This window comes from Gorilla gorilla, chromosome 16 (genome assembly GCF_029281585.2).
Source record: "Gorilla gorilla gorilla isolate KB3781 chromosome 16, NHGRI_mGorGor1-v2.1_pri, whole genome shotgun sequence".
NCBI lineage: Eukaryota > Metazoa > Chordata > Mammalia > Primates > Hominidae > Gorilla > Gorilla gorilla.
The window spans coordinates 44,138,924-44,166,906 of NC_073240.2; the positions used below are offsets into that span (position 1 = coordinate 44,138,924).

The following is a 27,983-nucleotide window of genomic DNA, read 5'->3' on the forward strand; positions in this document are numbered from 1 at the left end:
TTGAGGCATCAAAAGTTTGCTTTATTGACACTTATAAATCTAAATAAATATGGAACCAATAGCAAAACATTTAAAAAGTATGTTGTTAAAGGAAGTCCTACAAGCGTTTCCTGTTGTTAAAACTATCCGAGTTTTCTGTTGCAATAAACAGGACAATGTTTTAATCAAACTGTGACTGTGTTCATTTCAGGTTTCCTACATGAAGAATTGTCAATACTACGCTCCCTCAACTATATTCAACCAAGGATCTGCGTGAAACTTTTTCTAAGGTACCATCTCAAATATATTCAACCACGGAACTGCGTGTTAACTTTTTCTAAGGTACCATCTCAAATATATTCAACCACGGAACTGCGTGTAACTTTTTCTAAGGTACCATCTCAAATCACAAGGCCTGGGATTGGGAAATTGTTTTACTTTACTAAAGACCACTGTAACTCAATAAACGAACTTAGATTAGAAAATTAGAGGAAGACCACTACTACTCTCGGACTGCATGGCCACTGTCTTCAGCTGTTTTCTGTAGTGATTGTTTCTAGGTATTTTACCTATTTTACCAACCTTTTTCAGTTTTTGCACTGAATAGTGCTAAGGGAAAAAAACGATGGGGAAAGGAGGAGTGGCAGTATCTATAGCTAGAGGGTCGTCCTATTTGTGGAAAACTTTATTGTCTACTTTAGTGGGTCCTGATTATTAGTCCAGTCCTTACTGCCCAGCACTTAAGGAAGAAAGGTCTAATGTGACTGTATGGGGGTTGAAGTAGGTACCAAAGGAAAAGCAGTTCCCACCACCTCCAAGGAGCAGGAGCTGTTGCTCTTCAGGAAGAAGGATACTAGTATGGTTGTGTAACATTAATGGCCATGGCACATATGTTGTGTCAATCTGATACTCAGAGCTCAATCCTGTAGTCAAATTGATCACAGTCACTCCAGGAAATGAGGACGAATGAATCCAGATCCCTCCAACCAGTAACAGCTTTCCATTGAGCACATGAGCTGTGTGGGAGTACCTTGGGGTAATGGGAGGCTGGATGTCTACTGACTCCCAGAGGAATCCACAAGAGATTGGTCTCAGAAAGAGCACAGAGTTCAATGGCTCCTCAGAAGCCCCGAGACCTCCAGCAATAAGGGCTCCCCCTTGCCAAGTGCAGGCACTGTGAGAATGCCGGGCTTCAGGTACTTCTCCCTCCACTGGGATCCTGACCCAAGCCATTGTCCCTACATGTAGGAAATGCCAGTCACTTAGTACAGGTTCCACCACGCTTCGACCCCCATACACAAACAAATATTCCTGATTCTGACAGGACACTTCTGTTGTTGAATGCCGCCAACAACACAAAGTGGAATCATCCTTTCGGCCAGCCTTTGTTATTGTCACTTTCAGGTCCTCAGTGTTATTATCCTCACTCTTAAAAAAATGAAGCTGGAGAACCCCCAAGGCTGGACTTACTGGGGACAGTCTCCCTCCCAGAACCAGAACCCGACTCTCTGAGAGTCTAGTCATGGTGTGATAAAGGCGTCCATCCCACTGAACTCCAGTCCCACAACTGCCTATTTGGCTGCCTTTCCATTCAGAGTCACAATCTCTTGAGAGCAAGTGAAACTGGCTCACTCGGCAGTGCCGCCCCTCCTGCTCTCCAAATCCTCCTGCACTGAGAATAACGTCCGGGCTCAAGAAGACAGAGGCGTGGCCATATCTCTTCAGGTTTGGGACCTGGCCCTCGCTACTGACTACACTGGCAGGGAATACCCCTGAAGGCGAAGCAGGATCTACGCGAGGAAATGCCTCTGAGGATGGAAACACTAGGGTGTGGGAGAGGGTGTCTCCCCTAGAAGCTGCCAGAATGAAATAATGGGCGCACTTCAGATGCCACTCCTCAAATTCGTCAAAGGGTTCAATATTTTCCACCCGCCGGCGCTCTTCTGCGGGAAGAAAGCAGTGATAGAATTCATTCATGTCCACGGCACCGCAGGCGGTCCAGCCAGCTTGAAGGAAGCGGCGCCGCTGCGCCTCCACGTCAGGAAAGCGCTCCAGGCCATGCAGGGGGGAGTTTAGCTGCCGAAAATGTTGCAGCATGAACTGGCCAAAGGCGTCTTGAGGCCTCATCTGCTCATAGACCACGAAAAGGGCATTAGGAAAACGCTGGGCTGCCCAGGCGATAAGGGCCGCGGCACTCTCCGGCTCGAGGTAGGTCAGCACCGCCTCGGCCAGGAGCAGAGTGGGTGAGGCTGCGTCGAGCCCCGCGGCGCCCAGGGCCTCCTCCACCCGCTGGAGCTGCCGCAAGTCCAGACCCAGGATGCAGTAGTCTGCGCTCTCAAAGCACAGCGCGGACGCGGGCTCCCCCCTCTGGAAAGGCCCGGTTAACGCGCACAGCTCTGGCGTCTCTCCAATCCTTTCTGCTTTGCGCCGAGCCACGTCCGGAAAATCCACCTCCCATACTACAGCCCGGGCCAGGCGGCCCGCGGTTTTCAAGCGAAAATAGAGCGAGTCGAAGCCAGCGCCGAGAGACAAGATCTGCGCGCGAAGCGCGGCCTGGGGCGCGCCAGTCTGCTCCAAGAAGGCGCGCACGCAGTGCCTCACGGCGCGTGCGCGGACGTAGTAGCCTCGGTGAACGAGCGGTGCGCGGCGCGCCGAGCCCGGAACCAGCAACGCGGCGAAGGGGTCCTGCACGTACCCGCGCGCGGCCAGGGAACGCTTGCTGAGGGCGCTGCTGTCGTTGGTGTTCTGTACCGCGCCTGCCCGACGCTCGCGGCTCCGGGGGCCCATGGCCAGAAGAGACTCAGGAATGGCAGTCTGTCACGGTTGTGAGCCGCCCCTTGGTTAGCACACACCTCACGGACCTCGGTAGGGGTAAAAACCACCCATGCTCCTGGACTTCCCCTTCCGCCGGCACTTGTGCGTCACTTCCGGGAAGAGCGCATCTCGCCAACCAGAATTGAGGAGGGTGTAGCCAGTGCTAAATTCGCTTGCGGCTGACCTTTCTTTTGAATGTCGTGAGTTCCATTTGTCCCAGAATACGGCCCGCTACCGCTGTGACATGAGTGTTAGGGAAGGCGGGTCGTCACGTTTCTACAAGCCTTCCAGTCAAAAGGGAAACCTTGCCTAAGTCCTTGTAGTTGAGAAATCTCTAAGAGGTGAGTCTGTGGGGACTGACGACTTGGCTTCCTTGGACCGCCAAGGAAGGGTCTGGTAGGAGCCAAGAAGGGTCGGCACCACGGACCTTCAGTAGGCAAGGATTAGTTAGCTTCCTTTGGTGCTAATAGTTGCTGATTTATTTAATGCTCTCACAGTTGCAAAAGAGAACCCCATTTAAAACTTGAAAACAAGTCACTAAGGCCAGGGTGCGAACTGAAGAAACCGACCTTTACAAATAATTATAGACACCTAACAAGAAGACGTTTCCCCACAGATAGTAGACTGTTGATTCCCTTGTATTCCCAGCCCTATGTTAGACTGACGGTGAATAAACCACTCAGCCTCTCTTTCTCATCACACCGCCTTCCACTTGGAGAATTCTGTGGATTTTAAAGTAGTGTTGAATATGTCCCCAGAAAGGGGAGTCACTGAAGAGAGGTGATTGTTCCCTGTGATATGTTCTGAGCCTTGTTTTTAAGGAGTAAATCCAGGTTAGACTTCAGAATAATCATAAAGTTTCTAAATTGGGTGTCTGGGAGTCATCCATAGGAAACCACTTCCAGAGACATTTAGGAAATTTATCATGTGTTCACTGGGATTTGGTGACTGACTGGCTGAAATAGAAAAGGAAATCAGATAACTTTATGGTTAACTACAGGTGGTACTGCATAATGGTTAAGAGTGTGAGTTTTGGAGTCCAGCAGATTTGGATACTGGAGTCAAGAAAAAGTTTCGTATTTTCCAATGTTTTCTTGTGGAATAAAATGAAATAAGAAAGAAAAGGTTTGGATCAGGATAAAGATTCGGTAATTGAAAAGTGACATTTAGATTTGGTGTTTAAAAGCTCATTAATGGCCTTAGGGAGAGCAGTTTCTGTGGAGCAATGAGGGCAGAATCCATGTTTCAGTGAATAGGAGGTGAGTTAAAGGAGGTATCCAGTCTAAATTATTATACTTTCGAGGAGCTTAACTCAGAAGGAAAAAAGGGTCAGGGCAGTGGCTAAAGAATACTGTGGGATAAGAGTCTTTTGTTTTGTTTTCAGGTGGAAGCAAATACTGCACATGCGTGTTGGTCCTATGAGGGAAACCAGCCAGTGGAGAGGGAGAGGTTGAAGGAAAAGAAAAATGAGAAGATAACTCACTGGTAGAGTAACTCGGAATAGATAGAAATGGGATCCTGGGCACGTATTAGTTGTGGGGATAGGAGAATGAATCCTTTATCTGTGACTCCTGATGGGGTAAAAAAAAGATTGGATAATCATGAGCTCAGGTGCGAGGTAGGGCAGAGAGAAAAAGAAGGAATTTACACCTGATGGCTTCTGTTTTCTCTGTAAAGTTGGTGGCAGAGTTGTCAGTTTAGTGTAAGGCATTCAGATCTGATGGAACATTTGAGCAGTTTGAGAATTGCTTCTGAGGGGATTAGAAGAAGGGCTCACCTATGCCTGCTGGGTCAGTGGATCCTCACCTCTAAAATGAGATTAAGTACTGCTTTGTGAGGTATCTCGGTTGATTGAGGGGCAAATAGAAAAAAAAAAAAGTTGAAGGACTTTGAAAAATACATAGCACCATAGAAACAAATTTATTTAATGACAGGTTCCTAAAATGTAGGTGTTATATCAAAAATACTACTTGTTTTGCAAAGACCAGATCAAGAAAAGTAATTAAAGAAGAAAGAATGGAGCAAAATTTGTGATTTCGATGCCTTATGATTTAGGCCGGGGGAGGGGGGGCCGGTGTTTAAATCTCAATTTATTCTTATATAAAATGGGGATAATAATACCTCAGGGGTTGTTGTGAGGATTTAAACAAAATAACTATCTAAGACACCACAGTGCCTGGCTCATGGTAAGTGCATAATAAACAGTAACAAATATTTTTTTTATTCTGAGTTCCCTTTTGGGGGAGTAGGTGGGAGCATGAAAAAAGTTCCCTGGGAGACAGGATACTTGCTTCTGGCCCTGCTCTAATATTGATGAAGTATTACTAATGTGGATCTTATCCCAGTGTTTGTTGCCTTCTGTCCCAGACCAAAACCAGTCCAGAAAAATTTGTCATGGCATGCTGTTGTTGGTAGCCGTGTTTTAGGCAAGGAACAACAATTTTTTTTAATGTGTAAAGATTATGATTGCTTAGTTGCTTTTTAATTTCCATAGGTTAACATTGTAGCCAGTGGGTCAGTAAATTTACTCACAGCTAGTTAAAGGTCAGTCTGGAGGATGGTTTGAATGGGGCACAAATTAAGGTCAGGATCCTGGAGTAAAACTGAAAATCTGGCCGGGTGCAGTGGCTCGCTCCTGTAATCCCAGCTCAGGCTGGTGGATCACTTGAGCCCAGGAGTTTGAGACCAGCCTGGGCAACATGGTGAGACCCCGTCTCTACAAAAAAAATTTTGTATAAAATTAGATGGGCATTGTGGTGCATGCCTGTGATCTCTGCTACTTAGGAGGCTGAAGTGGGAGGATCGCTTGAGTCTGGAAGCTTGAGACTGCAGCAAGCTGTGATCGTGACACTGCACTCCAGCCTGGGCAACAAAGTAAGATCCTGTCTCAAAGGAAAAAAAAAAAAGGTATGTTTTTCCATTTTAATTAAATCATTTGTGTTTTTTGGTAGAGATATTAAATGCCATTGATTAAATAGTCCATCTTTTTCATTTTTTACTATTTATTAAGCACTTACTATGGCATTACTTTGAAATGCCATGTTTATCTCATACTAAGTAGCCTTTCTATGGATTTCTATGGCTATGTTTAGTCCCGTACGAACTACTTTCTTTATTGTACATTTTAATATCTTGGTAACTTATTTAACCCCACTCAGTATCAATTTATTGATTTTCAATACAGTAATATTTCACAAAGTTATTTCAAGGATTAAAGATAACATTATTAAAAGTGCTTGTCACATACCTGTTAGGTTCCAAATACATGCAAACTGTTATTCTTAAACGTCATCCTCATTAATACGTGAGAACCCAGAGAATCAAGGTGGCTACTTTGAAAATCACTAAATTTCACTTGGAATTTTATCTTCACTTATAAACCACTTTCAGAAGTGAAGGGAAATTATGATTGACTTATCACCTACAGTGTGCTAGGCACTGTGCTAAGTGTTAGAGTGGTGGAATAATTCAAAGGACCTGTCCTCAAGGAACTTACAGTCTGGTGAGAGAGAAAGACAAGTATATCAGTGATTGAGATATCAGTGTGATTAAATGCTGAGTTAAAGGCAGTGACTGGCTCATGTGGGAACATAGATGAGGGGAATTTAAAATACTTTATTAATCATCACTGCTACTTTGCATTTTTAATCCCATTTTTGTAAATAAAGAAACTGAAACCATGAAGGTAAGTGACTAAGGCCACACAGCTTCTAACCTGTAGAGCTGGTAAAAGGACAAACCTAGGTCCATCTAATGCCAGCACCTCTGTTCTTCTTTTATATATTTTAAACAATTCAAAATTTAAAATTTCATTTTTGGCCGGGCATGGTGGCTCATGCCTGTAATCCTAGCACTTTGGGAGGCTGAGGCAGGTGGATCACTTGAGGTCAGGAGTTCGAGACCAGCCTGGCCAACATGGTGAGACCCTGTCTCTATTAAAAATACAAAAATTGGCCAGGTGTGGTGGCATGCACCTGTAATCTCAGCTACTTGGGAAGCTGAGGCAAGAGAATCGCTTGAACCCGGGAGATAGAGGCTGCAGTGAGCTGAGACCATGCCAGTGTACTCCAGCCTGGGTGACAGAGGGAGACTGTCTCAAAAAAATTTTATATATATATATATATATATATATATATATGTATATGTATATGTGTATATATATGTATATGTGTATATATATGTATATGTATATATGTATATGTGTATATATGTATATGTATATATATGTATATGTGTATATATGTATATGTATATATATGTATATGTGTATATATATATATTTTATCCAAAGTAGGCCTTATAAAATTTTGAATTTTTGAAGTCGTTGTATAGAAGGTGCCAATAGTTAAGGAATATACTCTACTAAATGTCAGGTTTTAGTACATCTCTTATAAGCTTGAGGTCTTTTCCTGTTTCCAGTTTATGTTGTTTACTAATCATTTTCCCACCTTAGACACACTTAAGTTAGTTTTAGAGGAGCTTTTGCCTTTTAAAGAAAAAAATTAACAAAATCCTGTTTCTTTGCTTTTACATCTGAAAATATTAACATTTGTTAAAATAGGTGAAGCTGAACCCAGATCTACACATACAGCTAATCTTACCAAAATGTGTGGAAGTAAAGCAATCTGAAGGAAATTCAGTACCATACAATTTACTGACTGAAATACATCATATTGCTCATACTAAGAATAAGAGTGGAGAAGAACCATTTTTTTCCTGCTAAAATGATAGAGGCAGAAGAGCAACAGCCTTGCAAGACAGACTTCTATTCTGAATTGCCAAAAGTGGTGAGAATTCAACTACAGAAATCTTGAGTGGTTGCTAATTATAATGACTTCGATGTTGCTTCTTTTCATCAAAGTAAATTTTGGCTGGGCGCAGTGGCTCATGCCTGAAATTCTGGCGCTTTGGGAGGCCAAGGCAGGTGGATTCACCTGAGGTCAGGAGTTTGAGACCAGACTGGCCAACATGGCAAAACCCCATCTCTACTAAAAATACAAAAATTCGCTGGACTTGGTGGCATGCCTGTAGTCCCAGCTACTCAGGAGGCGGAGGCAGGAGAATCGCTTGAACCCGGGAATTGGAGGTCACAGTGAGCTGAGATCGCACCAGTGTACTCCAGCCTGGGTGACAGAGGGAGACTCCATCTCAAAAAAAGAAAAAGTAAATTTTGTAGGCAAAATTTGTAAACTTTATTATGTAGCTAAATCTAGTAAGCAGTTTGCCTATTGCAAACTACCAACATTAAGTACCTGGTAAGATGCTATGAATCTATTGGATATTTGATAAGTTTTACTGGTTGTATCTCTTAGGAACTTCATGCCCACTTGAATGGATCCATTAGTTCTCATACCATGAAGAAATTAATAGCCCAGAAGCCAGATCTTAAAATCCACGATCAGATGACTGTGATTGACAAGGGAAAGAAAAGAACTTTGGAAGAGTAAGTGTGGGGAGGTTGTGAACATACTCCTTTTTTTCTCTATCAGTATTTTGAGATTGTAAGTAGTATGTAAGAATTCAGATTTTAGTAAACAGAAATAGGGTTGGCATGTGGTGTGGAGCATATATCTTAACATACAACATTTTTTTCCAGCTGTTAGACTGTTGACAATATTTCTAGTGATTTCTGTTGTTTGTGAAGTTATATTGGGATATTCTTTCTTTTTTCTTTCTTTTCTTTTTTTGAGACAGGATCTCACTTTGTTGCCTAGACTGGAGTGCAGTGGCGTGACCACAGATCACTGCCGCCTTGACCTCTGGGGCTCAAGCAGTCCTCCTATCTTAGCATCCCAAGTAGCTGGGACCACAGGTGCACGCCACCATGACTGGCTGATGTTTTTTGAATTTTTTTAGAGATGGGGGTCTCCCTATGTTGCCCAGGCTGGTCTCAAACTCCTGGCCTCAAGCTATCCACTCGCGTTGGCCTCTTAAAGTTCTGGGATTATAGGCATGAGCCATTATACCCAGCCTGTGATAGTCTTTAGATTTGAAAATATAGGCATATTGAATTTCGCCATGTCAGGCGTGGGTTGGAGAAGGGGTACTATTATTTCCCACTTAAAAATATCAGTAATGTTTTATTTTCAATCATTTGATTATCTTTCCAGATCAATGTAATTTTTGAAACATCTATTCTGTAGTTCTTTGTAAATATAAATATATATTTACTATTAGCCTAAAATTTAATTCATTCAGTTAGTGAGTTTCTTTGATGACTAGATTATGTTAAAACTTTTCATTCATGTTGCAGATGTTTCCAGATGTTTCAAACTATTCATCAGCTTACTAGTAGCCCTGAAGATATTCTAATGGTAAGACATGAAGGAATTTTTAGAATGGTTTAAAAATTATGAAGTAATTTCCTTCCATTATTGCACATGGCCTTTCATTTTTGCTCTCATTAAGAGTGATGAAAAATGTTTTCTCTATTACGGCAACTCTTCAAAACCTATGTAAGTCATTTGCCTAAGAGCTAGTACAGAAAAACTGTGTTTCTTGTAAAAGATATGAGGAAAGAACCATGAAGAGCATCTTCTATAGGATAGAGGATGATATGGAAGAGAAAATTTGGTCCTGTTTTTCATATATAACATACATATATGAAATATTAGGGCTGGGCGTGGTGGCTCACGCCTGTAATCCCAGCACTCTGGGAGGCCGAGGTGGGCGGATCACAAGGTCAGGAGTTGGAGACCATCCTGGCTAACACGGTGAAACCCTGTCTCTACTAAAAATACAAAAAAAAAAAAAAATTAGCTGGGCATGGTGGCGGGCGCCTGTAGTCCCAGCTACTCGGGAGGCTGAGGTAGGAGAATGACATGAACCCGGGAGGCGGAGCTTGCGGTGAGCCAAGATCACGCCACTGCACTCCAGCCTGGGCAACAGAGCGAGACTCCGTCTCAAAAAAAAGAGAAGTATTAGACCACAGATGGGGATATCCTTAATAAGGCATTGTCTGTATTACATAGGAGACTTACTGTATGGGTGGACATTATAGAGAAGGAAGAAGTTCAAGAAGAGCTTAGAGAGTAAGTGATTAATCCCTAGGGAAATTGTGCTTTCCCTCTGAGGGCACAAAGGATACCACTGTGTTCTCTTATCTGAAGCTCCATGATACTAGAGTCTGACATGGAAGATTGTCTTCTGTATCATTGATCTGACTAGGATGGCATTTTAAAATGTTCTCTTTCTAAATGGAGAGAAGCAAAATTATGTCAGTGATCTTAACCAGTAGAAAAAAATTGCAAAGAAAGTATAACCTGTTTCTGGAGAGGTAACTTTTGACTGATCAAGCAAAAATTTTCCTCTTTGGTAAAGACTGATCTTCATGATAAGTGGTAAGTAACTTAAGCACCTTTTAGAGGAGAGGTAACTCTAATAGTTTTCATTCAACAAAAGTTGACTGAGTGCCCACAATGTTCCAGGCACTGTGCTAAAGTCTGAGAGAGATTGACACAGTTTCTGCCCCTGAGAAATTTATAATTAGGTTGGAGAGACAGACCCATAAGCAGAAACTGCAACATAGTGTGGTAAGCTCTGCATTAGACACACACATAAGGATTTATAGGGAACCAAAAGGGCATTCTCTAAGCAGCGTCTCAAAAGATACCATTGAACATAGCTAAGAATATCCACCACAGGGGCCCTGGTCTCACTTTGTTGATGAGTGTTATAGAGCAAAATGATTAAATTTAAACTTTGACAGTTTAATACTCTATGGGTATATTAATGGCATGCTTGTTGCTACATTCATTTCAAAATGAAAGTTGAAAAGCTTTATTAAATGAAGTGAGAAGATTCTGTGCATTTGACCTAGTGCTACTAGGTGGTTCAGAGGGTGACAATGGGGTGCCCCATATGATAAATGAAACGTCTATGAGGATAAACTAAGAGATTGTAAATGTAGAACTGAGTGTGAGGGAGATCACTTAAAACTCTAGTCAAGGTGACCTGGGTATAATCTCAAAGAGAGGATTGGAGTGTGGCTGAAAAAATGATACTCGTTATTACGTGTACCAGACATTATTCTTAGGACTACTTTCAGAAGTAGGTATTTTTATTGTTCCCTTTTTGTAGATGAAAAAATAGGCTTAAAGAGGTTAAGTGTAACTTGCTTAAGATCACACACACAGAGTAAGTGGCAGTACTATCTGGTTGCAGAGCTCATGCTCTTTCCTATTCAAGCTTATACAGTCTTAGAGAGGTTTGAGTAAGTAGGAACTTAACTAATTGTGATGTACTTTGTCTGGAAAAAGAATTTGAATAGATATTCTCAGTCCAGCGCATAGGAGAGGAAAGCCCAAAGAGCTGTTCTCAGTACCTACCGCACTGCCTGCTGCACATCACAGAAAGGGCTAAATCTGGCAAACACAGATGTAGACCCCAGGGAAATGTTCTTGGATGTGGGTTAGGGATGGTTCTGTAGGATTCACTGTGGCCTAGATAAATCTTCCTCCCTTTGTTCTTGCTCCATACTTGTTAGTTTTTCATTGTTCGTTTGGTTTTACAGGTACCTAGCCACTCAGAAAGAGGGAGCCTTGGATAGTAGTCACTGAAAAGGACTACTATTTCAAACCCTCACTTCAACCGTATTCCTCATTGTCAAACAGCTTTCTGCATTAGTCTCGTGTGAGCTGGGGTAGCTGAGTGTGGGTCTGTTCTGTTCTGGGGCAGTGACAATATCCAGATTCCTCAACCTATTAATACAAAGGTGAGGCCACAATTTCGTGGTGTCAGTGACAGCAAGAGGGAGTTCCTGGAGTAGCAGTGCCATGGGGCCAATGCCATTCATGATGGCATGGAGGCTGCAGTATCGTGCTCCTTGGAGGAGGCAGCAGTGGTATCTTGCTTGGTCCTGGAGTTTCATGTGATTTAGAATGCAGATGTATCATCTTTGGCTGTGTATTCTCAGAATCTGGGTCTTTAGACCTCTTGATGAAACTGAGCTACCCATTCCACTTACATTATAATAAGTTCATTTTTGTCTTTAGTGGAAAAAGAAAAAAGAAGAGACCTACAACTTGAATTGCTATGAATTCACCAAGGTAGTGCCATACTGTTAGGCACTGTGTGTTCAAACAGCCAGCCCCTCTTGCTTTGCCAGGACACTGCACTCACATGCTTGTGTGTGTGTAGTCAAAGCAGATTAAGATTAGGATACCAACTGTAAGGACTAATTACAGCAGTTTGTCACAGCTTCGCCAACCTAGCCTTTTTTTCTTGTAGATTTTTTAGGATTGAAGGCAGAAAGGAAAAACATCCTTCAGGAAATCCTTCAGGAACTTTTGGAATATTTGAGATTTGCACTAAATTGGATACAGTTTTACTCATATTTATCACCTACTTTCTTTGCCCTAAGTACTTCTCGAGAAAATTTAACCCTGCCAGAATTTATTGAAAAATGTAACTTATTCCTAAATAACTTGAATAAAAATCTTAAGCCATGACTTCAAATAGCACATCAGTAATACCTAATCATTTTAGCTGTTTATTTCTGTATGTGCATTTCCTAGCAGTCTACACATACAGATGGTTCCAGCTGGTTTTAGTTTTGCGCCATTTCTCTATTTTATCAATCTGCTATTATAAATACTAGGAAATAAATGTTTAAAAGGGGGAAAAGAAACAAAGGGTGTAGCTGATGTGCAGATTGGGATTGAATGTGGGAATGAGGGGTGATGGGAGTGACTGGAAATATTGCAGCCCTGCATAGTCTCCATCAGGGATGTGACAAAGTGGATAATCTCTACCACGTGAGAAACTTCCAACATTACTTGCAAATCAGATTTAATGAATAAAATAAAGCTGTAGCACTTGGCACATTCATTGGGACCCTTACCCAAACATTATCAATATTGTGTACGTTATCTTTATTATCAGGTCACAAAAGATGTCATAAAAGAATTTGCAGATGACGGCGTCAAGTACCTGGAACTAAGGAGCACACCCAGAAGAGAAAATGCTACCGGTAGAATTTATACTTCTCAGCAAATGTACTGTCCTTTTCCTATGTGCTTTGATCACTCACATGTTTGTGAGTGGGAATATGAAGCACTAACTTTTATACTATTGTGTTGTTCTGTATTTCATTGAACCTTTAGTCAACAGTCCAAGTCCTCTCTCTGATGTACATTAATGATGTTCATTTTGTTTGTTTTAGAGACAGGGTCTTGCTGTCTTGCCCAGGCTGGAGTGCAGTGGTGCAAACATAGCTCACTGTAACCACAAACTCCTGGGCCCAACAATCACCTCAGCCTCTAAAAGTGCTGGGATTACAGGTGTGAGCCACCGTGCCCATCCTGATGTACATTATTAATGAGTGAGTTATTCTTAAGTAAAAAGTAGTAAAATTCCAGTCAGGCATTATCTGTTTAAGGAAGGAAACAAAGGCCTGCAGCAGTTTCTTTTGTTCTTCCTTGTTTAGTTGTTTTCACTCTGAGAAAAGGATACCTGCTCCTTATGTTTGCATTGTCACAAGCAGAGGCTGATTCTTGCTTCCTGCATCACGGGCACTTGTGAGACAATGCCGTTGAGTGGATGCAGAATCATGTTTTATGGTAGTTACTAAAATGTAGGTTATTCATTCGCTTCTCAGGGAATAGTTTCTTAGGCCAGGAGCAAGCTGTGATGTGGTAAAACCTCTCTGGATAGAGATGAGATCTGGCTATGGTCTGGAGGAATTTCCTGAGATCCTCCTTCTATAAGAGCAGCATCAGGAGACATTGGGGCCCTCTTAGCACCTTGTTTATGACCCAAAGAGACCTAGGTCATCTTGTTTCCTGATATATGTAGCTCAGTAATCATTTGGGGGTAAAATTTTTGAAACTTATTGTAAAGTATAAGGGTTTACATAAGATAAGGAGAAGGCTCTCATCTTGCATTTTTGAACCATAGAATCAGTTCCACGTTGTACTGGTGAGAATAGTGAAAGGGAAGGAGAGAAGAGCCAACTCATAGGGCTCTTTCAATGGAGTTTTAAAAGAAGGATATTAACCTAAATATGCAACAGTAGAGGAATGGTTAAATAAAGGCTAATGGAATATTAGGCAACCATTAAAAATACTGGTGAAGACACTTTAATGACATGGGGAAATACTCAGAATCATGTTAAATGACTGAACTGGGTACATATATACCTAGTAGTATCTTCTCTATTTAAAAATGTGTATATGGGCAGAGTGCAGTGGCTCATGCCTGTAATTCCAGCGCTTTGGGAGGCTGAGGCAGGAGGATCACTTGACGCCAGAAGTTCGAGACCAGCCTGGGCAACATCATAAGACCCCCCCCCCCCACCTCTATGGGCTCCAAGGGCTGCAGTGAACCATGATCGTGCCACTGCCCTCCAGCCTGAGCAACAGAGAGAGACCCTCTCTTGAAATAATACATAAAAATAAATGTGTATATGTGTACTTGGAAAACAGTAGTTATCTCTGGGTAGTGGGGTTATTTTTATTTATTTATTTATTTTGAGACGGAGTCTTGCTCTGTCACCCAGACTGGAGTGCAGTGGTGGGATCCTGGCTCACTGCAACCTCCGCCTCCAAGGTTCAAGTGATTCTCCTGCCTCAACCTCCCGAGTATCAGGGATTATAGGCACATGGCACCACACCTGGCTCATTTTCGTATTTTTAGTAGAGACAGGATTTCACCATGTTGGCCAGGGTGGTCTCGAACTCCTGACCTCAGGTGATCGGCCCGCCTCGGCCTCTGAAACTGATGGGATTACAGGCATGAGCCACCACACCCTATTTTTATTTTTATTCATAACTTTATGTATTTTACCAGAGACTTTCCACCAAACATAAGCATTTTATAATCCGGGTAAAATGGTATTTTATTTTACCCAATGTAGCCTAAAGAAAAAGAAAAAAAGGTATTTTACAGGAGGTTGCTCTGGAGAGTGCTCTTGCAGATCCCCTCAGAGAGCAGAGCACTCAGACTTGGAAGAACATGCCTGGTTCCCTGGATGAGAAACACTAAGCCCGAGCAGGATTGAGGCCGGGAAAGGAATCCGAGTTAGGACTTTTTTTCTGGACTAGGAGGAGAGAAAATATCCCTTTAAAAAAAAAAAAAAAAAAAACAGGACGGGTGTAGTGGCTCATATCTGTAATCCCAGCACTTTGGGAGGCCAAGGCGGGCGTGTCACTTTCAGCCCAGGAGTTTTGAGACCAGCTTGGGCAACATAGCAAAACCCCGTCTCTACTAAATATCCAAAAACTAGCTGGGCGTGGTGGTACCTTCCTGTAGTCTCAGCTACTCAGGAGGCTGAGGTGGCAGGATGGCTTGAGCTCAAGAGACAAAGGTTGCAGTGAGGCAAGATCATGCCACTGCACTCCAGCCTGGGTGACAGCCAGACCCTGTCTCAAAAAAAAAAAAAAAAGCCTTTATTTTTTTTCATTTCATTTCTCTAACACTTCATTTCCCCCCAATTTTATTAAAATATAATTTGCATTTACTAAAATATACCCATAAGGGCCATGTTTTCACTCATCTTTAACTATGCCCTTGTCATAGCATAAAGTGAAAATGTAATTGTTCATGTAGGATTGCTGAAGGTGAGGGATGAAATAGTTGATGATCTCTTTACATGTATTTTCTATGTGTCCTTTCTAGGAATGACTAAAAAGACTTATGTGGAATCTATACTTGAAGGTATAAAACAGTCCAAACAAGAAAACTTGGACATTGATGTTAGGTAAGAAGATTGTACCTTAGTAGTTAACATTTACAAAACCAGAATGTGAATTTTTACTGTTTTGATCATGGGTGTAATGGATTTTTAAAAATTAATCATTCATTGATTTATACAATAGAAAAATAAAATCAAGAACCCTGTTGTTTAAAGTGAGAACACAATTCTGAGTTTATTCATAAGGCAATAAAATTCTGAGTATTTTTACATGAATAAAGTATGGTGTTCCTTTGCCATTAAGCTAAAATGAACTTCTTACTGTGGCCTACAAGGTCCCACATGATCTGGCTGCCTCTGTTACTTCAGCAGCTCATCTAGACCACTCCTCCTCCCTTACACGTGGGCCTGCTGTCTGTTCCTAAAATAAGCAAAAAAGACTGTCCCCCTTCAGCACCTTTGTTTAGTATTCCCCATAACACATTTCTACCAGATTCCTGCCCAGCTGGCTGGCTTCTTCTCATTATTCAGATCTCAATTTGGCTGTTACTTCCTCAGAGGGGCCTTCCTTTACCACTCTGTCTAAAGTGCCCCACTAATCCTCTAGTCACCCATCTATTTCCTTTATGGCATTATTTGTAACAAGATAAGGAATTATCTTGTGTTAGTTTGTATGTATGCCCACCCACTAGAGTGTGAGTGTAGTGAAGCCAAGGACCTTGTTTTTTGATTCACCACTACATCTTTAGTACTTACCACAAAGTAGGTACATAGTATGGGCTCAGTAAAGCCCTAAATGAAGAAAGAAAAAGAGCTAGCTGTATAGTTTCAGGCTATAAGACTCTAAAAATTAAGCTTAACTAATAACCCCAATAAAAAACCAAGCAGAAGACAATAGAATGCAGAGAAGAAGACATACAAAGAGCTGGTAGACGTATAGAAATACAGAGAAAACTACTTAATTCATTAATCATATATTACAATACTGTTTCAATAGGCTAAAAAAAGTAATAGCCAGTGTTTGTAAGTTACACACTGCTGGTAAGCATATGTAATTAATAAAACCTCTTTAAATCCTGCACTGGTACACAGGTAAGGGGGGAAAAAACCTCTCTAAAGGGCAATATATGTCAAGATTTATAACAAAGTTTTTCCCTCTGACACAGTAATTCTGTGCTAGAAATGCATCCTAGGAAATAGATTGATTTATGCATAAGATTCCTTATTATAATGTTATTTATGACAAAAATTAGAAAATAGCCTAAAATATCCAGCATTCAGAGGATAATTACATTATGGTATGCTCATATGATTTATACTATTTTCTAACATTATTTTAATGGCATGGGAAGTTGCTAAGTGAAAAAAAAGATACAGCATTTTATATATAGTTGATCTAAATTTTGTAAATAAATAAATGAACAAATGCTAAAGGAATTTATTTTGTCAATAAATAGTAAACTCATAACTGCTTTAAAAAATTATAGGGGTTCTCTGGGTATTCAAGAAATATTAACAGGCCAAGCACAGTGGCTCATGCCTGTAATCCCAGAACTTTGGGAGGCCAACATGGGCAGATCACCTGAGGTCAGGAGTTGGAGACCACCCTGGCCAACATGATGAAACTCCATCTCTACTGAAAATACAAAAATTAGCCAGGTGTGGTGGCAGGCACCTGTAATCTCAGCTACTCGGAAGGCTGAGGCAGAATTGCTTGAACCCAGGAGGTGGAGGTTGCAGTGAGCTGAGATCGCACCATTTCACTCCAGCCTGGGTGACAAGAACGAAATTCTGTCTCAAAAAAAAAAAAAAAAGAAAGAAATATTAACAGAGATTCTCTGGGTATTCAAGTCTTATAGAATTCCAGCTAATATTTGAAGGATGAACTTTTATCAGATATTTGATACATTTTAGAAAGAGAATATTTCTAATTTTGTAACCCCTAATGAAATAATGGATCTCAGTCTCCTAAGAACACACCACCACCAGTTTACTCTTGCCAAAAAATGGAACCTGATCTGCCTCTGGACTAGACAGGAAATATAAGAAATAGGACATCATGTTAAAGGCCGGGCATGGTGGCTCACGCCTGTAATCCCAGCACTTTGGGAGGCCGAGGCGGGCGGATCATGAGGTCAGGAGATCGAGACCATCTTGTCTAACACTGTGAAACCCCATCTCTACTAAAAATACAAAAAATTAGCCGGGCGTGGTGGCACGTGCCTATAACCCCAGCTACTCGGGTGACTGAGGCAGGAGAATCGCTTGGACCCGGGAGGCAGAGATTGTAGTGAGCCCGAGATTGCACCATTGCACTCCAGCCTGGGCGACAGAGTGAGATTCCATCTCAAAAAAAAAAAAAAAAAAAAGAAATAGGACAACATGTTAACAATACAGGATACAATCAACAAAATCCAGACCATGGAAAACTTTGTAGGACAAACAACTTGGTTTCTTCAACAAATAAGTTACAAGAAAAGCAGGGTGGGAGGTGGGAGGAGAGGAAAGAGTGGTTGTACATTAAGAGAGGCTTAGAAGATACATTGACTTACACAAAGTGTGGACCTTGTTTGGATCCTGAATCAAACAAACTGAAGAAACAAATACAGGAACAAAAAAAACCTCGAAAGACAACTGTAAATCTGAACAGTGACTGGATGCTTGATGCTATTTAGGAATTCATGTCTCAGTCCATATGACAAAGTAAAATGTCATGTTGTCTAGATTCAGTCAGGCTATACTTTTCCTAGTGAGATGTATTACACGTAGTCTGCCATCTTTGTCTGGCCGTACTCAGAATTGTCTTTTTCATCTGTGTCATATTAGTTTTCAACTCTGTCTTTCTTATGTTAAAGGTATTTGATAGCAGTTGACAGAAGAGGTGGCCCTTTAGTAGCCAAGGAGACTGTAAAACTTGCCGAGGAGTTCTTCCTTTCTACTGAGGGTACAGTTCTTGGCCTTGACCTCAGTGGAGACCCTACTGTAAGTTATTTTTCCTACGTACATTTTAATTCTAAAAGGTAGAATCAGTGGGATAAGGACTAGCTTCGGGCATCTTGCATTGCATTGTCCGGAGTGTCCAACAGACACTCCATTCTGTGGATGAAGGCCTGTTCTGCCCTGAATGACCAGAATGCCTAGAGCAGCTCTCATCCAAGGTTCTGTGAAACAATTAAGTACCCTAAAAGAAAAAAAGAGAGTTGCCTGACTATATGACTATTTTCTCCATTCTTCTAAAGATGGTGCACAACTAGTCCCAGACTATATGCACTATAATGTAATTCATTACATACAATGGATGGATGTCTTAGGGTATTAGGGCTTAACTATCTCATAGATAGTTGAGAAATGTTGACTTGAGCTTCTTGAATGTCAGATTCAAGCAGAAATCTTGATATTCGGGGCTGGATAATTTGTTGTGGGGCTGCCCCATGCATTGTAGGATGTTTAGCAGCATCCTTGGCCTCTACCCACTAGATGCCAGCAGCACTCTCCCAGATATGACAACCAAAAATGTCTCCAGACATTGCCAAGTGTCCCCTGGGGGGCAGAATTGCTTCTGGTTGAAAACAACTGAATAAGAGAGTCCCATGAAATTGATTCTTATGGCTTTGTCCAAACCTGGAGTATTCTGCCCTTCTTTTTATCCACCTGTTTAACAGAAGTGTTTTGAGTAATCATGAGAGTTCCTGAGTCAAGTGAGTGAGTTCTCCTTAGCTCTGGATATCTAGATGTCCTTCCAGGCATAAAATTTGGTGACTACTGTATCCAGCTTAGCTGATTGACCTCAGTTTACTGATACTAGACAAGATTCTTGAGGGCAGGAACTGTGCCTTTGCCAGCTTTTGTATTCAGTGAAGTGGCTCGCACATTGTAGGTGCTTTATAAACAAGATGTGCAAATGAATTAATCTACCATTATTTTTTTCTGCCATTATGTTGTTTATTGGAATGGAGTACTCAGTTCCTCAGTTTTCCCAGAATTCTCATGCATCCTTATTTTAACTTTTATCTTTAAGGCAGGACAAGCAAAAGACTTCTTGGAACCTCTTTTAGAAGCTAAGAAAGCAGGTCTGAAGTTAGCATTGCATCTTTCAGAGGTAAATAATATTGTCTTAGGCTAGAAGGGACAGATTGTAATAGAAAATAATAGGGTCATTTGTAAGTGACTAGGAATAAACCGGGATTGGAAAAACATTTTTTAAAAAGGGAAAGTAGAAATATTTTTAAATCTAAATTTAAAAATACATGACTTGCTTTAGTCTCTACTGTTACTGTTTTTATCCTTTTGTGGTTCCTGGGAGTGGCTGTTGACTCAAATGCCAGCTGTGTCATTAAAAGCAGTTTAATGACGTCTTGCTAGAGAAAATGCATGAATTTCCAATATCAGTCTTGTCATTGGCAAGCTGACTCTAAGAAAAGCACCAATTTATCTCACCTGTCCTCATAGTAGAAGGGACCTGATTGTATCACATCCACTGGCAGTAAAGGAAGCAGCTCGTCATTTTTCAAAGCCCAGCAAAGAGGTCCAGTGCCCCTCATCAGCCCCAAGCTCACTGGTAGCATGAACGTAGTGACAGATAATTGCTGGGAAGTAGTCACTTTCTTAAGCACATCCTTGTGAGGCAAACCCCTTGTGAGGGACTTTGCTGCAATTTTCCCCGTTTTATAAATGGATGTATTTTTTACCTCAGTATTTCTATCTATTTAATTATTTCTTAAATGCAGAAAATAATACTTAGTCTACTTACCTCACAGTTATTGTATTAAAGGGGTAATGTATAAAGGTTGAGTAACATCATGATTTAAAGATCAGGGAAAAAAATCAGAACCCCTTGCCAGTACTTGTATCTTTCATGTCTATAAGCAGAAGGTCAGTAATCTAGTGTCAGGACTTAAAATCTAGAATCCATGTTTCCACACTCTTAACTCAAAAGACCTTTCATCCACAGGACATCCTATGGCTGACCTAACTGATGTGTGATAGAAACCATTGGTCATTATAAGGGAATAGCATGTGTGACAGTGACCAGTTATCTCTGGCCTTGTGTGCAACATCAGAACTTGTTCTTTACCTTAGTTTCTGTTGCTTTTATCATCCAGTCCATTGGATATAAAAGATTTCATTTAAAAATGTTCTGAGCATTTGTGTTTTGGGCTATCTAGGAGATAAAGAGCACAGCCAGACATTTTCATGGTGATTGTGGTATGTACATAGCCAGCCTTGTCAGAATCAAACGTGATGAGCACACTATGTGAGGAAAGTAACTGGGCCCTGGAGTCAGATTGAGTTAGGTTTCACGCTTATCTCTACCATTCACTAGCTCTATGACCTTGGACAACTTTTTTTAAAAAATCCTTTATATTTTTAACTATAAGAGTTATGTATACCTGAAAAAAATCCAAGTGTCAAGAAGGAAAATAATTAAAAATTAAAAGCCCAATTTCTATTTGTTTTGCTCCCCAGAGTTAACACTATTAACAGTTTTGTGTTTATATTTTTTCAGAACTTTTTATAATATATATGAACACATGTCTATAACAGAACACACATATACATATGGAGTTGTGAAGTTTTATTTTTTGAAAATTACTTAATTTTTCTCAGCTTTAATTTCTTCATCTTAATACTTTTTAAGATTCTTGTGAGGCCTTAAATAATTTGTGTGAAAAGGCACAAAGTAGGTTCTTAATAAGTGTTTATTATTATCATTGAAATGAATCTAGAAGAATATTGAGGAAAGAATGAGAAGATAAAAGGCAAAGAGCTAGGAAGGCAGAAGTAGTTCAGTTTTCCAAAAGGTCTGCATTAAGTACTACTTAGAGGGGCAGGGTACCTAGCTATAGAAAAAAATACTCTTAAGAACCACTGAAAGAGGCCATTGATCCCCTTTCCTCCCCTTTCTTTAGATTCCAAACCAAAAAAAAGAAACACAAATACTCCTGGATCTGCTTCCTGACAGAATCGGGCATGGAACATTTCTCAACTCCGGTGAGGGAGGATCCCTGGATCTGGTGGACTTTGTGAGGCAACATCGGATACCACTGGGTAAGGCTTGGAGTTTCAGGTCTTCCAGATGACTCTCTGTCTCTCCCCCAATCCCCAGGTTGCCTGGGGATTATGGAGAAGTACTGTTCTAAAAGTACAAATGTCATCTAGCTATTAAAAGATGGAGTGTGTGCTTTCTGAGCCTTATTTAAAACAGAAAGATTTAGCTTCCATTAGAATATAAGCTCTATGAGAGCAGGGCCCCTGCTTGTCTTATTCGTTGTTACATTCTCCAATGCTTGGAACTCAATAAGAATTTTTTAAAGGAATAAAGGGTCATCTAGAATTTTGAAATGACTTTAACAAAATTGACATGTGTTATGAAAATATGTAACATTATTTAAAAATTAAACATGGAAAATCCCAAGTATATTTTCACATGTCTGTTGATCATTACACACTTGATTGTCTATGTGTTTATGAAGTGCCTACTTTGTTGTCATTGCTGTCGATAGAGCAGTACACAAAACAGGCAAGATTTCTTTCCCAAGAAACTCATATTCTAGCAGAGGGAAGACAGTAAACAAATATACAAGAAAGTATCAGTGTTCTGTGAAGAAAATTAAACAGGCTGATATAGTAGTGATTGTATAACCACTTTTGATTGGATGGTTAGGAAAGGCCTTTCTAAAGAAGGAAAAAGTGGTTGGCTGCAAACTATTTTACAGAATGATCAATTTGCTATATTTACCAATTTATAAAAATGCTTGTGTGAGTATGTTTTAACTATAGAGTTTTCAGCAATTCATAATGGGCGAGATTTGCTAAGGAAAATTTTAAATATCCACAAAAGTGGAGAGAATGAGAACCACTGGCATAGTGATCTTACTTGGTGTGGTGGCCTAGCTCTGCTCCCAACAGAGGGGGCAGCTTGGGTTTGTCATCCGTTAAACTGAGTGAGCCTGTGTTGAGGCTGCCTTACTCAAGTGAGCAGATACCATCAATCAAGTCAGTAAGGTATTTTACTCTGGCTGGGGAGCCTGGTAATATTTCCAGGAAGGAATTTGTTAATAATAGGAGTCACTCTTTTTTTGGGGGGGCGGGGGACGGAGTCGCTCTGTCACCCAGGCTGGAGTGCAGTGGCGCGATAGCTCATTGCAAGCTCCACATCCTGGGTTCATGCCATTCTCCTTCCCCAGCCTCCTGAGTAGCTGGGACAACAGGCGCCCGCCACCACGCCCAGCTAATTTTTTTTTTTTTTTGTATTTTTTTAGTAGAGATGGGGTTTCAATGTGTTAGCCAGGATGGTCTCGATCTCCTGACCTCATCATCCACCCGCCTTGGCCTCCCAAATTGCTAGGATTACAGGCGTGAGTCACCACCCCCGGCCAATAGTAGGAGTCATTCTTAAGATGGACTTAACTTACCTAGAAGCAGAAGGAGGTGAATGGATGATTGTCTGGGTAAAGGCGTTTAGGGGTTCTTAGAAGCCATGGCAAAGTCTCTGCTCATTCTTAGCTCTTTATAATGCTCTCACACCTGGTGCTACAGTTTTCTTACCTTTGTTTTGGCTTCCACCATTAGACCAGGAGGGATTGCAGTAGCTTTTCAAAAAACCCTTCTGCTCCTATCGTTGATAATTTTCTGCTTTTTTCATCATGACATTCCTCTTTCCTCTCTATTTTGGTCAAAGAAGGAGAAGTGCATGGCTGTAAAAGGGATGTTAATTCCTTGCCTGGTACCTCTGTTGCCATAAGTTGCACCACATGCTTCCTGTACAACTACACTAATTGAACTACAAATTTTCACACATAAGGAAAGGTCGACTTTGTAAACTAATAAACTACTTTAAATTAGCAAAATTTGGAAATATTTCTCGTGTCTACTTGGTGAACACTGAATGAGTTCACTTATTTGCTTTTAATAAGAGGTTTTTTTTCCCCTTTTCCTCTAGAACTCTGTTTGACCTCAAACGTCAAAAGTCAGACAGTTCCATCTTATGACCAGCACCATTTTGGATTCTGGTACAGCATTGCCCATCCTTCTGTGATCTGTGTAAGGTGTTCCGTGTGAAGTATTTTGCTCCTTTTTGCTCCCTGAGTTGCATTAATTCAGATGTTCACTATCTAGCTGACTGCCTTGCATGCCTGAGGATAATGCCCAAGTAGAGGAGTTAGAAGGGACCGGGGCGTGGCTGGGTATGGTGGCGCACACCTGTAATCCCAGCTACTCGGGAGACTAAGGCAGGAGAATCACTTGAACCCAGGAGGAGGAGGTTGCAGTGAGCAGAGATCATGCCATTGCACTCCATCTTGGGCAACAAGAGTGAAACTCCGTCTCACAAAGAAAAAAAAAAAGGGACTGGGATATGAGAGGCTACAGAGGGCCAGGGTGACTCTGGTTTGGCTCTCTAGCAAAAGGTACTTGAGAGGACTTAAAAACAAACAAAAAAACTGATGCTCTGCACCCATCCCATGAGATTCTGTTTTATTTGATCTGGAGTGAGTCCTGGGCAGAGATAGGCTTTAAAAGCTCCTTAGGTAATTTTAATACACAGCCAGAGTTGAAACACTGCTCTGGTATCTTTTAAGTATAAATAAATCTGTTTAGTTACAATTATGCATAGATAAATTTGTAGGCCCTTGTTTAGACTCTTGAAAGAAGCATAGTAAATAGGAAAATAGACTCTAAACAAAAAGATGGTTGTTTTTGAAAAATCCTTCCTTTTTCATTTTGAAACATTCTTGTTTACATTGGCAGACTGATGATAAGGGTGTTTTTGCAACACACCTTTCTCAAGAGTACCAGCTGGCAGCTGAAACATTTAATTTGACGCAGTCTCAGGTGTGGGATCTGTCTTATGAATCCATCAACTACATCTTTGCTTCTGACAGCACCAGATCTGAACTGAGGAAGAAATGGAATCACCTGAAGCCTAGAGTGTTACATTTTTAAGCTATAATGAGGTGAACTACTTCTGAGTATGTGTTTCAATCAAGTTCTTGCCATATCCCACTTAGTAAAACAGTCCACCACTCCTTTCAAACATAGCAACCAAGTTCCTTGGGCTCTATCACCAGCACCTTACACATGGCAGGTACTCAGTAAATACGTGCCTTCAACTGACTCACAAGCTCTCAGGTGCTTACTGCGTGGGACTTGACTGTTGTTGCTAATTAAATCCCCATTCCACCAGTGATTATTGTGACTCAGCAGCCCTTCCCTATTAGTGATCATAAAATTTCAGGGAAATCGAAGTTTCTCATCAGGAAATGTTTTGGAATTACTAGTATAAAGTTAGGAAAGTGGGGAAATTAGGTTACTGCCGAGACCTTTAAGCCTTCTAAACAGCTTTATATTTTATTGTGCATACTTTAATCAGACTCCCTTCACTCGCTTTAAGTTTTTAAAAGTATTCCCCAGCCGGATGTGGTGGCTCATGCCTATAATCCCAGCACTTTGGGAAGCCAAAGTGGGCAGATTGCTTGATCCTAGGAGTTCAGTAGCAGCCTAGGCAACATGGAGAAACCCTGTCTCTACAAAAACAAAAAAACAAAAAACCAGAAATTAGCCAGGCACGGTGGTGCACATCTGTAGTCCCAGCCACCAGGGAGGCTAAGGTGGGAGGAGACCTGATCCCAGGGATGTTTGAGGCTGCAGTGAGCTGTGATGCTACAGCACTCCAGCCTGGGCAACAGAGTGAAACCCTGTTTCAAAAAAAAGAAAAGTATTCTCCAAGATCCCAAGACCATTGACACCAGGCCACATTGTATACCAGGGATTTATGTGAATGCCTAGGGATGACCGTAGTGACAGATAAAAGCTAGGTGCTGAGATCTGGTTTTGCCCTCTTTATGATTGTCCCATCAGTACTAGAAAGTGAAGTCATTGCTCCAATTTTGGAAGAGGAGAGAATAACTGGCTGAGGGGTGAGAAAGACAGAAATAGCTGCAGCTCTCTTTTTTTTTTTTTTTTTTCAACAAAGGCTCTCACTCTGTTCCCCAGGCTGGAGTGCAGTGACATGATCACAGATCACTGCAGCTTTCAGTTTTAAAACGGCTTCTATTACATTTTCTTTGTGGAAGCTGTATTTCTACCTTAGTACTCACTTTCTGCTTGGTCTGAAAGATACCTCTAGTAGTGGCAACATTGTGTTAAGTAGAGTTCATTGGGTCTCTTGTAACCCTACCCCTACATAATGGACCACTGGTGCAGGCTTACATGAACACACATACTGTGGCCACTTCAGCTGAAGACAAGGGACAAACTAAGATAGTTCTGAAAGGTAAAAAAACAAACAAACAAAAAACAAAAACAAAATTATTAGATACCAAGTTATGCTTGAATTGCTTTGCTCTTTAGAATGTGTATTTTTCCCTGGTATCAGAAGAAGTTAAGGCTGATGACACCCCTAATTTAAATTACTAAGGATTTCTGATAGGTTTTCTGTCTTTCTGTGATATCGTAAAGTATTTATTTGGTCTTTGACCCTGTTTCCTGGCATACTGCTCCTAAAATCCTTAGAGTCTCCAGAATGATGGCTTTTTATATCTAATGAGTTGACTGCTGGCTGGCAGCCCCTAGGGGCTGGTCACTGGAAAGACAAATGCATGATTAGAGTTGGGACTTTCAGTCCTCCCCCAAACTCTTGGGAGAAGGGCTGAAGGTTAAGTTGATCACCAGTGACCAGTGGTAATCATACCTTCATAATGAAGCCTCCATAAAACTCTAAAAGAACAGATTTCGGAGCACTTCCAGGTAACTGAACATGTGGAGGTCCCTAGAGGGTGCTGTACCTGAAGAGGGTAGAGGGTATAGGAGCTCCCTGTCCCTTCCCACATGCCTTGCTCTATCCATTTCTTCATCTCTATCCTTTGTACTGTCCTTTATAATAAACCAGTGAACCTAAGTGTTTCCCTGAGTTCTGTGAGCTTTACTAGCAAATTAAACTCAAGGAGGGGTCATGGGAACCCTGATTTATAGGGTTGGTCAGAAGCACAGGTAAAACCACCTGGGGTTTGAACTTGGCACTGGAAGTGGGCAGCAGTCTTGTGGGACTGGGCCCTCAATCTGTGGGATCAAATGCCATCTCTAGGGGATAGCATGGGAAACTGGAGGACGCCTAGCTGGTATCTGCTGCAAAATTGATTGCTTGCTTGGTGGTGGGGAAAAAACTCCACACATTTGGTCAGAGAAGTTTTCTGTCTTTATTGTGGTGTGAGAGCAGAGGAAAAAAGTTTGTTTTTTCCGCTCAGACTTTGTTTTAAGGAACAGGGGAGAGGGAAGTTCTGTGGTTTTTGAAGTTCTTAGATACGTGTGTGTAGCTTTGTGTGGCATTATATATAGCATTATATTATTTTCTACCCTTATCTACTCATACAGAAATTGCATAGTAAAAACATCAAAGTTTATTCATAAAATGTGGATCTATTGCAGTCACTAGAACAGATTTTAATGACTGAAAGTGTTCATGATAATATATTCAGTGAAAATATGGTTATAAAGTTTTATAGTCCTTTTTTTGTTTAATATCTATACAAAAGCTATTGAAGTGTATGATTTTAATTTATTAGCCTTATGAAATTCTTTTCACACTATAAAAGTCATGCTAGTCTTAAGTGAGGGTAGGGATGGCATAAGTTTTTTTTGTTTGAGGTTCTAAAATTTACGTGGATTGGCTGATAAAGAGCATTTATGAAAAACTACAGCTAACATCAGATTTAATGGTGAAATATTGAATTAAAAAAAAATAAACACGTGGGCCAGGCGTCATGGCTCACACCTGTAATCCTAGCACTTTGGGAGGCTGAGGCAAGAGGATCCTGGAGTTCCAGACTAGTCTGGGCAACATAGGGAAACCCCGTCTGCAAAAAAATATTTTTTAAAAAATTAAGCATGGTGGCCCATGCCTGTAGTCCCAGCTATTCAGGAGACTGAAGTGGAAGGATCACTTGAGCCTGGGAGTTCGAGGCTGCAGTGAGCTGAGATCGTACCACTGCACTCCAGTCTGGGTAACAGAGTGAGTCTGTCTCAAAAAAACAACAAAACAGACTGGAGAACATAGGGAGACCCCATCGCTACAAAAAAAAAACATCCTAGCCAGGCGTGGTGGCACATGCCAGTGTTCCTAGCTACTCAACAAGCTGAGGTAGGAGGATAGCTTGGGCCCAGGAAGTCAAGGCTGTAGTGAGCCATGATCAGACCACTGTACTCCAATCTGGGTGACAAAGTGAGACCCTGTTTCCAAAAAAAAAAAAAAAGTGTATATACACACACATTCACATACATAGAGAATGAAAAGCAAATGGGCAAAATATAAATAGTTGGTGAATCCAGGTATACAGGAGTTCCTTGTACTCTTGGAACTTTTTCTGTAAGTTTGAAATTATATCAAGATTAAAAGTTAAACTTTATACAGTGTATATAGATTGGAATAGACCCTCTGAAACCTTATTTCCTGGATTCCTTCAGTGATCTAGCATTTTGGAAAATATACCTGTCCCCTACTGTTAATACCAGGTAACCCTGTACATGCATACCATTTGCATCTTCAAAGCCCCATCCCAGGCTT

General features: G+C 41.1%; 2 protein-coding genes across 12 annotated transcripts; one reads left to right on the forward strand and one right to left on the reverse strand.

Annotated features, from left to right (window-relative positions):
- LCMT2 (leucine carboxyl methyltransferase 2) lies at positions 1-2,766 on the reverse strand. The gene has a single exon (XM_019011236.4). The coding sequence runs from the start codon at positions 2,764-2,766 to the stop codon at positions 706-708; it is 2,061 nt and encodes a 686-aa protein (XP_018866781.4). The 3' UTR covers positions 1-705.
- On the forward strand, positions 1,693-26,326 carry MAPDA (N6-Methyl-AMP deaminase). 11 transcript variants are annotated; one of them, XR_008672043.2, is made up of 14 exons: positions 2,389-3,134; positions 4,178-4,278; positions 5,578-5,700; positions 7,355-7,580; positions 8,106-8,236; positions 9,047-9,107; positions 12,676-12,763; positions 15,409-15,490; positions 18,280-18,406; positions 19,443-19,523; positions 21,334-21,472; positions 23,367-23,467; positions 24,173-25,075; positions 25,418-26,326. XR_008672043.2 is itself a non-coding variant. In XM_055363535.2 (13 exons), the coding sequence occupies exons 4-13, from the start codon at positions 7,518-7,520 to the stop codon at positions 24,365-24,367; spliced, it is 1,068 nt and encodes a 355-aa protein (XP_055219510.2). In that variant the 5' UTR covers positions 1,693-2,844; positions 4,178-4,278; positions 5,578-5,700; positions 7,355-7,517; the 3' UTR covers positions 24,368-26,326. The 11 variants fall into 11 exon arrangements, 7 of the variants coding, with proteins under 7 accessions (XP_055219510.2, XP_055219511.2, XP_055219512.2 ...); XR_008672044.2 differs by having other exon boundaries at positions 2,596-2,844; XM_055363535.2 differs by having other exon boundaries at positions 1,693-2,844; positions 24,173-26,326.
- The last annotated feature ends 1,657 nt before the right edge of the window (positions 26,327-27,983 follow it).

Coding starts and splice junctions, on each gene's coding strand:
- LCMT2 (XM_019011236.4), bottom strand. CDS start 2,766: ATGGGCCCCCGGAGCCGCGAGCGTCGGGCAGGCGCGGTACAGAACACC.
- MAPDA (XM_055363535.2), top strand. CDS start 7,518: ATGATAGAGGCAGAAGAGCAACAGCCTTGCAAGACAGACTTCTATTCT. Junction 21,473..23,366: donor GCAACATCGGATACCACTGG/GTAAGGCTTGGA, acceptor CTTTTCCTCTAG/AACTCTGTTTGACCTCAAAC. Junction 23,468..24,172: donor CCCATCCTTCTGTGATCTGT/GTAAGGTGTTCC, acceptor TTACATTGGCAG/ACTGATGATAAGGGTGTTTT.